General features: G+C 42.7%; 1 protein-coding gene across 5 annotated transcripts in view; it reads right to left on the reverse strand.

Annotated features, from left to right (window-relative positions):
- The window catches only part of SYT16 (synaptotagmin 16), a 103,608-nt gene that overhangs the window by 17,374 nt on the left and 73,093 nt on the right, over window positions 1-13,141 (reverse strand). For all 5 annotated transcript variants that reach the window (XM_042047534.1, XM_042047531.1, XM_042047529.1 and 2 more), the window contains 3 exons: window positions 6,757-7,013; window positions 2,432-2,875; window positions 1,176-1,365 (listed from right to left, as the gene is read on the reverse strand). In XM_042047534.1, the coding sequence (XP_041903468.1) occupies window positions 1,176-1,365; window positions 2,432-2,875; window positions 6,757-6,888 (766 nt within the window). In that variant the 5' untranslated portion in view covers window positions 6,889-7,013. The remainder of the gene's footprint in view (window positions 1-1,175; window positions 1,366-2,431; window positions 2,876-6,756; window positions 7,014-13,141) is intronic.

The raw sequence follows: 13,141 nt of genomic DNA on the forward strand, positions 1-13,141 counted from the left end.
GACCTATTTAACAAAACACAAGGGCTCTTTGCCTGCCCTCCAGAAAGGGGCACAGCAGTTTCAGCTTTCACCTTGTGAAGGACTTATTGAGCATCTCATTCAGCCAGCAGCATGTTTCAGACATAACGATCAGCCCTCACAGCACTCCTCTGCAGTGCCTGAGGGGTTATCAGTGAAATGCTACTCCAGCACTGAGACAAGGGCTGGTTTCCTTCCTTCTTTTTAATTTCTTTCAGTTTCTGCTTCACTGGGTTTTCCTCTTCTCGCCACACTACTGAGGGCTTTACAGCACAGAGGAACAATTCAGAAGGCAGAAGCAACAATGTGATTTGGAATAAAAGAAGTAGATTTTGATGGGTTCAGAGTTTGCCTATAATCATTTATGGATTTCTGTGTTTCACCCAAAAGTTGATCTAGCACTGAGAGACATTGGTCTGACACTGGTCTGTATCATCTGGATACAGAAAGGATGGAATTCCATTTATGAGAAAAAGAAGTGGGCATTACAGATGCCTGAAAATTAATTTGGACCATCCTTCTCAAGGACTTACTGCAGCTCAGGCACCAAACAAACCTACTCTAAGGCAATTTCCATTTTATCCTTTAGGACTGGAGGAAGGGAACTCAGCTGTTGCAACAACTCTCAAATTTTCCTTCTGCAGAAAATTTCCTTGTGCAGCAGTGGAGAACTCACAGCAGGAGGGTCCCCAAAGGGCCCAGAGCACCAGGTCACCCAGCACTCAGCAGCACAGCATGGGGACTAAACGAAGTGTAGCCCTGGGAAACACTTAATGGCACCAGGCAAGGCCTCTGTGGGTCACATGGTAACATTTAAACACTTGGGAAGTGCTTCTTGCTTTTTTTTATGGATCTGCTGGGAATTACTCTGTGCTTGGGTACAACAGCGCTTTTGCCATAATCAGATATTGTAAAGGTATGTGCCATAAAGCAGATATTCAGGTATTACTGTTCCATCAGCTGAGCCTTCATATGATTTCCCCCAATTGCCCTCCAATATTTATCAGCACATGTACCTGAAATAACACTTAATTTTCAACCAGGTACTCTGCAAGGAAACCCAGCTCAGAAACACTGTAGTTGAATATCTTGAGGAAGAAAATAAAAAAGCAAATTTTGGCTCAACGGCGCTATTTAATAGCAGTGAAAGTACTTACCAGGTGGCCTATTAATTGCGAGGTTTCGGAAATGACTGCCTTTGATCATCTCCACTGACAGCCTCCCTGTAGTGGCATTGTATGACAGTCCCACGAGCAGCTCTGGCACCCCTCCATGCGACAGGGACTGTGTTGAAGAAGTGCTATCACTGTGAGAGATTGCTGACAGACTCAGCTGAGAATCTGCACTCTGCAGGGAAAGAGCACTGAGAGAATCATCAGGACAGTCACCACGGGGGGGGGGGGGCGCGATTTATATCTTGTGGCCTTGTTTAGTAAGATCTCTCTTAAGAAATTACAATAACTGAGAATTAATTATGCTGGGGCACCAGAAGAATCAGAGTGTCGCTTTTACAAAAACACATCTCTGAACTTTCTCTTTAAAGATGAGGAACTCTGAGTGAAGTGTTATCACGAGTGTAAATCAAAGCCTCTGAGATAAGCAAACATCCTACTACACTAATACTCTACATCTCCTTGATAATGGCTTTTGGATGGAATACACTTTTCAGTTTGGCAGTTTTTGGCCGTGTACTGTGCATTTTCTTACTTTCTCTCTTTGCTACCACAACGCTTTCTCTACTCTCCTCTTCACGTGGAGTACGATGTTTTATTCATTTCATGTGCACAACCTTCCTCCAAGCTTTTTGTAGAGAATGAATCATGACAGAGCTCATCTACACAAATTGATTGGCACAGCCAGAGCTGGATACAACTGTGATGTGTGTGGAAAACCAAGAAGCAGCACAGCCAGTTCCTCTTCACATGACCCACCTCTCCCCTTCCACCTGTCATGTACAGGAGCACTACTAAGCATTTCTGGCAAGATGGAAACCACACAGTGTGGAGATCCACAAGATGATATCTAGGGCCAAATGAGGTAGCTCCTGCACTGGCAGTACCTACACAGTGGTGCACAAGAACCACTATCCTTATTGAAATTAAGACTAATTATGCCTTGGTGGTTCCCAGACCAACCTACTGTTTCTGAATGGCACAGCATGTGATGGCTCGTGCAGATGTAGTAGAGCCACATGATTTTATGTAAACTTGCTAGCTGAGCTACTGTTAATAAAGCACAGCTTTGCACAGGGAAGAAATGCCCTGTGCTTCCCCTTACTGACAACTTTTTAAGTGACAGCATGTCAGATCCACCAGTCACGCACTGACGGCCCTGGATGAAAGACTTCAAGAACACCCTGTTCACCAAAAAGCAAACAATTTTATGGACTCCATCTGTCCTTCATCAAACTTACACTCAGGTTACTCCTTGGTTCCAAGAGCAGCGTCACCTTCATTTCCCCTTCCTGGCTGATGCCGCTCAGGTAGAACAGCTGCTCCCCCATCATCTTGTCCCCAACCATCTTGTGCACAGCATAGAGGCGGAAGCGAATGGCGTGGCTGCTCAGCTCCTGTGGTTCCAGCTTGCTGAAGGTGATTTTATCCTGGAAGATGGGGATGGGTCCTCTCTGCACACTTGTCTTACCCCTCTGTTTCTTGCCCGGCATCAGAACCGCGTGCACTTGCCAGGTGTTCACACCACTGCGGTCCTTGTCCGGGATGTCCCTGGCCTCCAAGATAGTGGCTACCAGCTTTTGACTTGAGGGTTTATAGGTGAAGATGACATCCAGGTCACCACATTTGCAGATGGGCTCATGGGCACCATGATGAGCTGGCACACTGTTCACGTCGTTGTGTTCCTGCAAAGAGAAGGACGAAGTAAAACCTCCACTGGAGTTCAACTGCCTCTGTGATTCCAGCTCCATTTAAAAAGAAATTGTTCTCCTCACTTGTGCCTGCAAGTATAGGCAGTTGCTGTGCGAAATATGGATCCCACTGTTTCTGGAAATGCCAATGATAGTTAATTGCCTGATTTTGTGTAATAGTCCCCCTACTCTCTAGTAAGCAACAGCACTTGTTGAAACGTTTCCAACAAAAAGTTTCATCAATTTTTAAGTGTTTTGCAGGAGACAGTTAATTTGGCAAACATTCTACATGGAGAAAAATTAAACAAAGGGGGTTTTTACATTTTATTCATGTCAGTTGTGAGGCACTAACAAAACAGTTTGATCTACTTAACCTGTTACTTTGAACATACACTGGAATTTTTTTCAAGGTGGATTTTTTTATATTTTCAAAATCCAGCAATTCAGCCAAATCTGCTAACTTTTTGGATATTTTGTTCTGTTAGAAACTTAAAAAGAATTAAGAACTGTGTTAAATTTAAAGAGGAAATCACCATGTCAGAATTTCTTGTGGAATAGAAATTCCATTTCTGGATGCCGACCCATAATTAAATACTTTTCCTACAGCTAAAGCAATGATAATGGGGAAAAGTAATCTGATTAAATACATATTGATTAGTTATACCCTTCTAAAATCTCCCAAGAGAAGCATCTGTTCCTTCTGTTCAGTTTGGGTACTAATACATTCAGAATAAAAATCCAAAATAAACAATCACAACATGTGCAGACCAATTCACACACAGTCTTTTACCTACTTTTAAAACAAAAACCATCTTGATAAAACAAGATAAAACCATGGATGCTCACCTTACCTTTTGCTGAGTGGGCGTGTGGGTTTCTGTTCAACAGTGCTTTTTTATCTTAGAGCTAGAATGTGCTTCATGTGATAAAGGGGTTGCTATAGTGATCAATGATTTGTATTTAAACATGAGTATGCACTGTACTAGGGAAAGATTTTCAGTTAATAGCCAGAAGGTGAACTAAGGCCTGTCACCAGCATCTGAGTCACCCTCCTCCTCAAACATTTATCTTCTTTTCACATTTCAAGTAACACTTCTTTCCAACACAGGAATCTTTTTTGTTCAGAGAACAGATGATGGGCCACGGGACGTCTGGTGTAAGTCCCTTCAGAAGTGTCTGGGATAGCGTGTCTCAAACAGGGCCTCGGATAAACATCAAAATCTTTGTTTACTTCCTGTCAATCTACTTTTGAAGTGCTCAGATTCATCTGCCATGACATGCAAAGCTCCAGATTTTCACAGTTTCAGAGGTGCTTATGACTTGTGCACACGAACACAGAAGTCCGAGTGTGCGGATTAGAGATCTGCTGTTGTACATCTTGCAGAAGTAATGTCAAAGGGAGAACAATGCACAAAATTACTTGGTTGGCTACAAAAACAACTTTCTGTATGAACAGCAGGCTGCTAAAAACAAAAAATGCCAGGCAGGCCAGGTTGCCTGGAGAGAGCGTGGTGTTAGGAAAATGTTAAGTGTTCCTGTGTAGCAGTCGAGTTATTTCTGTCTGGTTGATGAAATAATATTTAATATGAAATGGGATTGGGCTTGATTCATATTTCACTCCATATTTTCATCCCTCCACACTTTTATCTGTGCATTGGCTACTGAGGAAATGGAATCAAGGCACGTTCAAGGACTGCTGCTAAGGTGTGGAGACAACTGTGCTTGAGGGGTAACTGCTTTCATCTACACACCTGAGCTGGAGAATGTGAACTCCAGTGCATCAGCACAAACCCACAGGAATGAAAATCCAAGAGACACTTTCCTGCCCTAACAGGGATGGGTATCTCACCTTCTGGCAGTGTGTAGGGCAGAGCAAAGGTCAGATATCTGAGTTTTGACCAAACAGAAAAGATCTGGATTTCAGGAAATCTCAGATTGTGCTACTAGAGCTGTGGCCAGATCCACTGCAGAGAAGACTGCATGAACTGGAGGCAGAGAGGGAAAGCAAAATGCCAAACTCCTTGGCAGTAAGCTTTCCATGGAAACCCAAGCTTTGGAGACCTCACAGACTGGCCCTTCCTGAGAGCACTGTGCTATCCACAACTCACCCTCATGCAGGTTTGCTACACACCTACAAATCTTCCTTCTGTTGGAAGTCATTGACAGAATTCCCCTCTGCTTTCGGAGCCCAACTGGGTTACAAGTGCTTTTTGAATGTGTTGGTTATACAGGCACTTGAACTGGAATCCAAGGAAAGATTGGGGTTTAGATGCTTCATCTGAATTTCTTTCTTTCCCTCTTCCCAGCACAGTTGTTGAGAGGCCAAGCCAAGTATCCTGATTGATACTGTACATCTAACCCGGTCGTTCAGGACAGCCAGCATCTACTTCACTAAGTAAAATAAGTCAGTTTCTGCCAGAGGAACCTGAAAGAGCAGCTAATTATGGACAAGGCTTGAAATGGTACTTGTGGTTCCACTGCAGGGGCATAAAATTACCATTTCTGTCTCTAAAGAGAGGTCCTCTGAGTGGAGCATAATAACACTTGGACATTTCTGGCATGTCAGAACATTTAGTTCCCGCAATAAAAAGTCTTTCATTAATCCACACAATACCTTTGAATGAGAAGCTGCTTGTAAGAGATAAACTGTGTCTTGGGCATTTCTGCTCCAGTATGCTGGAACCCTTCTTTGCATTTTTAGAATGTAGGCACCAGGAGCAAAACAAGCAATGCATTCCAAAGGAATACAAGAGGACACTGGAGACACTGTGGCACACGTGAACCGTGGCAAAGCACATCAAACGTGGAAAAGGAGAAATGAGCCTCAGATGGGCAGACAAACAGCCACACAGCAAAGAGAGGGCAAGGCTGCTGCCACACACAGCTCCCATGTGGCGTGTAGCGTTTTGTGGGACTGGGTTGTGCAGCAAAGCAAAATGCTGCTTCAAACACCCCTTAGGGCTGGAGCAGCTGCACCAGGGAGCTGCCTTCCAACTTTGAACTGGCAGCAGGCAGCCTGCTCCGAGGATAGGGACCTTCCCTCAAAGCCTTGGTGCTCATAGTCTGATGGAGGTATGAATTTCCACAGCTCCCTTTTAACTCAGGCAGAAGACATGACCTTTGTGCTGTTCTTTTAATATGTCTGATGCAGGCTGATATTTTTCCAGAAATTTAATCCTGCAGTAAAATAATGAAAATCAACACATCATACAGAGAGATTAGGAGAGAAAAGGGGGATGCAAAGTCATCAGGTGTTTATAATGCCTTAAAACCTGAAATGTTTCCTTGAGGATTCAAAATAAAAGTGCAAAACTAAGGGAAAGCAGACTCAGGTTCTCTCCTTCCCTAAAAGTTTGCCTGGCATCAATGAGGACAAGATTATGGTCACTTGGCTGGGTCACAGGCCACCTGCACCAGCTGCCTTCAGCTTTCCAGATGATTCCCATTGCCTAAGTCATAGAAACCACCTGGAAAAAGACACAGATCTGACCCAGTGACCACGTACCATGTCCTGGGACACACACCCTGCATATACAGCCAGTGACCAAGCCCTGGGCTACCACAGAGAGCTCTTTGCTAAATGGCAGTAAATGCTGCTGGGTAGCTAAAGTTTCAACTTCAATTCAGAGACTGCAGTCAGAAATCAAGCAATGAAAGAGTTTCTTTGAATTAACATTAGCAGCAAAAGGTAAAATACCAGAGATAGGGGAAACACAAAGGAAGAGGTATATGTTCATGCACACAAGCACACAGGAGTACCATTATCTTGTGCTGTGCTGATCAATTTTTCACTTCATTTCTCCTCCAACCTTTTTTTGGCCCCAAATATCCTTCAAAAGCTTTCACTGTCTGTAATAAATGACAATTCACCATACCTCAGGGCTCCAAGCCGATGAGCTGTCAGTAGCATCATTTACTTCCAATCCCTGGTTGGCAAATGCTGTCTCCATTTCCAGACGTCCTTTCCTGTGTGCCTGGCTGGCACCATCCCCAGTTCTGGGCTCCATCCTAAGCCCTTTGTGCTGCCCAGTGCCCTTACTCCTGGTTGTTGTTCTTGAATCAACAGATACACGGTCATCTTCACGATAAGAGAGGTTGTCTTGGTAACTCAGTTGGCTTAGTCCATCCACATCTAACAATTTCAGCAAGAAAATAATTTCAGAGTGATTAGAACAAATTCCTCCCCTGTGCCAAAATGTGCCTTTCTCTCCTTTCTTTTATTTTTTTTTTTAACTTTTCCCTAATCTCCAGTGCTTACAAGAGACAGTTTCTGTTTCCTCCAGCACTGAACCCATAAAATCACCAATCCTGTTTAAATCAGCATTTGATGGAGGGGACATGGCTGTTTCTCACCCCATCCTGAACTGAGAAACCTGTTGCCTTTACTTGAAAAAGTTACCCACCAAATACAAGTATCAACGGAGTGTCTGGGATATTCAAATGCAGCCCCAAAGCAATCTCTTCTACAAAAACACAGGTCAAACTACAGAAAAGCACAGCAGAGGCCTGATGAACAGGTATCACAATTTCCTCCTGTGCAGGAGGAGGAGGAGATGACACAAGTTAGCACTGTCCTCAAGAGCATGGTGTTGGTGAGGAAAGTAGCTTCACAGACATAACAGAGGGCCAGCATTACCCTCTCACCCATCCCTGAGAGCTTAGGTGAGCGTGACCAGCTCCACAAACCAACTAGAAATCTCCAAATCCCATGCTTGGGCTGAATTGTCCCAAGGACAACTGAGGGGAGATGTGTTACCTAATTTCCTAACTGCTTTTATCAGTTTTAATTCATCTTGTCCTACACACACTTACTTCATGAGCTAGAGTAAGGTTCATTAATGAGAATAAAATAATCCTCTCTGCTTCACACCACTGATTCCTTTTCTACACCATTGAAATCTCTATTATGAACACAGGGTGCTTTTCTCTACTTCAAAGCACCAGTGAGAGCTCTCTGGATGGAGCAGCACAGATGATTACATGTCCAGGGACACAGATGAAAATGACATCAGGATTTGGCCTTGGATGGGTTCTGCAAGCACTTTCAGAAGAAAACCAGGGACATTCCTCCTCCTAATGCATCTCATGATGAGCCTTGCTTCAGGAGCATGGAGAGATTCTGCCTCCATCTTTTTCAAATAAGCAAAAAGCAGTCACAGTGACAGAATGATCTGTGCTTCCAGACAGCAGTGAAAACATAACAACTTCCTTTGCAAACAGAGCTGTTTGGAGTTTAAAGGTTTCACAGAAGGAGGTGAGGTTGGAGTGGCCTCTGGAGGTCATCTTGTCCACTCCCCTGCTCAAGATGGGCTACATCTTTCTTTGTTCCTACAAAGGTCACTACTAAAGAACAATCATTTTTTCAAATTTGGTCTCCAATTAAAGTTTTTAAAAGTAGTATTAATTGCTGTGTTTAACAGAAAATTATTAGTTGTTTTTGTTAAACAAAACAATATTTTTGCTCCCTGTCTGATAAATGAGATAGAGAATCTGGTGCCAACTGACATGGAGAAGGCTGAGGTGCCCAACAACTTTTTCTGCCTCAGTTTTCACTGTCAGTTGCTTGTCCCACATCTCTCAAGTCTGTGAATCTCCAGGCAGGGACTGGAGGAATGGAGTCCCACCCATCTTAGGAGATCAGGTTTGAAACCCTCTGAGGGACTTGAACATACACAAATCCATGGCACCAGATGAGATGCATTCCAGGGTCCTGAGGGGACTGGCTCATGCAAGAAAGACATGGACCTGTTAGAGCAGGGCCATGAAAATTGTCTGAGGGCTGAAACACCTTTTGCATGAAGACAGGCTGAGAGAGCTGGGGCTGTTCAGCCTGGAGAGCAGAAGATGTCAGGAAGACCATATTGCTGCTTTTCAATACTTGAAGAGGGATCGTAAGAAAGATGGAGAGACAGTTTTTGCCAAGGCCTGTTGTGACAGGACAAGGGTAATGGTTTTAAACAGAAGGAGGTAAATTTAGATTGGATATAAGGAAGAAATTCTTTACAATGTGGTGGTGAGACCACTGGCACAGGCTGATCAGAGAAGCTGTGGGTGCCCCAGCACTAGAAATGTTCAAGGCCAGGCCGGATGGGGCTCCGAGTAACTTGATCAAGGCAGGGGGATTGGACTAGATAAATTTTGAAAGTCCCTTCCAACCTGAGCCATTCTGTGATTCCCTAGACATCCCTCTGTCTTAGAACAAGAAGCCCAAATCTTTCTGAGTTGAAAAAATTTTATGTTTGGCCTTAGCAGCAAATATGCTGCTTCTGATGCTTATCTGCTCCACACACACGCAAAATCCAATGAGGGGAGTGGGCATTATATTCAGGAAATATTTCCTGCAGATGAACAGAAGTCCTTGCTCCTCTTCTTGGCTGCTCTTTCAATTTAAGAACTCAGAAATTAGGAGAATAATTTTACCCCCTTTCTTCAACTATGAATGATCTCACACTCTCCCTCCCAGCAAAATGCTTCAAGCACAGTCACTTCAACTGAGAAGTCTGAGAGCATCTCACAGCTTTGTAATTATGGTCCTCTTCTTCATGGGAGATGGTCCTTCAGGAGCAAAGAGGGATCCAAATTCATATCTCTCAAACTCCAGGTGAGTGTTCTTCTCACTCCATTCTGAAATGCCAAACCCACCTCTTCTCCTCCTCCTCATCCTCCCATCTGGCAGAGCTAGTCCTGAAACTGAGAGCCCTTATAGTCTCACCTCTGCCCTGAGCTGAAAGTCTTGAGTGAGGGTAGAAAGTAATTTAATTTTTTTTGCCATTACCCCCGTTCTTCTCTACAAATTCAGAAAGCAGAAAGAAGTCAACATAAGAGCATAAGGAAGAAATAAAATAACAGAAATTCCACGCATTTACAGAGACTGAATGGATACAGGCACTCCTTAAGGCATTTAATTAGCAAGCCAATGCCTAATACACATTTAAACAGTGGGTCATCCATCAAAGCACACACCACACAGCAGGCTTTCAGAATAAAATGCTTCTGTAGTAAGAAATTATCCTCACACAATTGTCTTGTGGGTTTGACTCCTGCTGGGATAATATCTAGATCAATAATAGAGGAATTTTCAAAAACTACATTAAAGCCATAAAAGTCTACCCGTAGCAGGAGAACTCCAGAAGTGTATTAATAGAGCAACCATCTCCCTAAGACTCAGGCACAAAACGAATGTGTTAGGAAAGCAAATGTAGTATTCAGGGGAAGTAAGGGAAAAGGTGGTTCACCCAAACCAATCAGTGAAACAGTCTGGCTTTTTCTTTAAATTTAAAGCAGTTTGGTAAGAGATAATCACGTATAAATACCAGTATTAGATGATCATTACAGGTAATAGCCTGACTATACAGACTAGAACAACTACACCTCTCCAATTACATCCGTTCCAACATTATACTCACAAAATAAATGTTGAAAACAAAAGTTCCTCCTGTAAAGGAAAAGGTCAGAGCAGTAAAATGCCTGTAATTTACCTGAGAGATCTTTAAGGAAGAAAATGTCAACCGTCTTATGAATACCTGACGTGAATAAACAGCACAGCATCAGGAACAGAGGTTGAGACAGCATTATCTGAACTTTAATTAGCCAAGAGTCCCTGCAGAGCAATAGCAGACAATTATAAAATTAAGGGCAGATAGTACTGTACAATGAAAAGGTGTGATTTATCTTAAGAATCCTGTCTCCCAGACTTTCCCATTCAGGTCACATGTACACAATCCAGGAAGAAGGCAAGAGGGATACTGGGTAGCAGAAATCACCAATGAATCAGAGAAGTTTGTGTTCAGAGTTGGAGAACTGTCTGTGAAGAAACTGTGACTTCCATCAGATGAAAGGATGAGCATGACCTCCTAATAGAACCCTAACAGGAGCTGGGATATGGAAGTGTGTCTCCAAAGATACAAGGAATGCTTGGCACATCAAACACTGAAAACCAGGCTGGAAAATATTGTGCAGTCCCTCCTCACAATGGCAGGTAAATGTTCTGGCTAATGTACAGTATATTTCTTTTTTTCAGTGACACACAATCCCTCAGTACGATGAATCATTACCACGTGCCAAAGAAATGTCCTGAGAGGTCTCATCACTTCCTAAAACCCAATGCCAGAGTTAAAAGATGAGGCCTGGTAGATCTTGCTAAATTAACACCACATAGTTCATTAACCCGTAAGAAACACAGATGAAGAATTTATGTGTGCCCATTACCTGTGCTGACCAAGGCCAAGTTTTCTCTGTGGACTCCAAGAAATCACTGTGCTTACACACACACACACACACACAGACAAAAATTAAAATAAAACCAAAGAAAGCATGTATTTTCTTTGAAAGAAAATAGATCTCTTCTTTAGACTGTATAGAAACTCACAGAGAAAGTTAAAAACCTCTTTAAATATTGTCCAGAGGAGGAAAGCATTTCAGAATGGATCTAGGTATGTCTGGTCTTGAAATCCTCCTAGCTACAAGCAGTGATTTTCAAACCCCTCTTCCTATAAGACAGCAGAAATATGGCTTAGTGGGACTGAGGTGTATTTGCCCTCACACAGCAGCAATCCTCTTGCCTGGCACCTGCTACAGCCCCAGTTCCAAACCACCCTGCAGTACCCCTGCACCTCTTGCACTGAGACAAACATGATGCAGGGAGACCAAGCAGTGCTCCTGCCCCTGGTTATTTTGAGATTAGCCACCAAAAGAGTGCTAAAAAACTTCCTAGAAGAGCCTCAAAGGAGCAGAATCATTACCTAATTACAACATATCTAAACAAAAATGGCTTGTAAATTTTAGGGGTTAAAGAGAAAAAGGATCTTAAATTTCAAGTGGCATTATGCAATCAGGCCAAGATTGTTTAATTTACCACATGCTGGGTAATAGTCTGAGAAGGCTCCATGTTTCCAGAGCTAAAATAGGCTCTTTATTAACAGGGTGATTTGCAGCGAGGCTGTGGGCAGAGCTGGCATTCAAGCCTGTTCAAGTCCCCAGAGCATCTTCTAAACACTTCCTTCATGCTGTGTGCACTCCAAGATCTATTCAGGTTACTACAAAGATTTTTTAACAGGTGAAAAGTTAAAGCTAAAATGAGTCCAAAGTGCAGACTGTCACGACAGTGAAAACAGAAACAGGGGGTCAAGGAAACTCTCCTGTGAGAACATGATGTGAGAAGACTTTGCCGTATGCCAAGGCTGAGTGGGAGAGAAGTTATTCAGGGCTCTCCAAGATGCTCAGCTTCACTGTGTGCCTGAGTTTGCCATAGATCTTGGATTATGTAAGAGATGAAAACTACCAGCAATATGAGTAAAAGACTTGTTAAGAGTATACAAGAAGAGAAGTCTCAGACAAAGCCTGAACATGCCATGGTCCCAGTCTGGACTCAGCACTTTCAAAAGATCCTCATTCCTCCCACCGAGAGGATCTGCTCAGCTCAAACAGTGTGTGATACACCCTTGGGGCACAATGATGGCTTTAAATCCACAGATTTTTATGTTTCATGATCATGCCACCAGCTAGGTACCTCTGAAAATAAGAGCAACTCTGCACTGTGTTGTACCAGAAGAAGAGCTAGATGGAGAGACATATCCTCAAATGATCTAATTGGAGGGTGCATTAAATTCAAGCAATTATATTTCAAAATTAAAACATTCTATTGAACTAAAAACAAAGGGCAATTTTATGGCTCTTCTCTATAATGAACTTCTCCAGATTTTAGAATGTGTTCAGGCCAATTTTCTAAATAGCTATGTTTTTAAATGCATTTCATCTCTGTTTGTATAAAAGAGTCATTACATTAGTCCATGGAAGATCATAAAATTCTTCCCTTCTGTGCCATAAATTTTTAGTTTCTGTCATTGCCTGACATTTGGCATATGCACTGCAAACGATACAGCATAATTCATTCAATGTTCACCTTGTGTTTGTGAAGTTGTTACAAAAGGAGACATTCAGCTTCTGCTAAAAGGCTTGCTAAAGAGATGACTTATGTGACACAGATAAAAAATAATTAGAACCAAGTCCTGCAGTCTTTACTCTGGAAAAATTTCCAATAAAAGTCCATGAGAATCCCTGCAGGTTAAGGAAACAGAATTCAATAACAATATGCAATTAATGGAAAGATCTTTATGAACTTCAGCAAGTCCTGGACCTGGACACTTCCCTCTAAGCATTTTAGCTGCAGGTAAAATCAGGAAACCAAGTTTAGCAAGAGAGAGTGGAAGAACCAGGATTTGTTCTCCACAACAGAAGAACCTCTCTGCGTTGAGGCTACAG

The sequence above is a fragment of the Corvus kubaryi genome, unplaced genomic scaffold (genome assembly GCF_017639235.1).
Source record: "Corvus kubaryi isolate FWS band 111438036 unplaced genomic scaffold, C.kubaryi_AGA036_p1.0 66, whole genome shotgun sequence".
In the NCBI taxonomy this organism is placed as follows: Eukaryota; Metazoa; Chordata; class Aves; order Passeriformes; family Corvidae; genus Corvus; species Corvus kubaryi.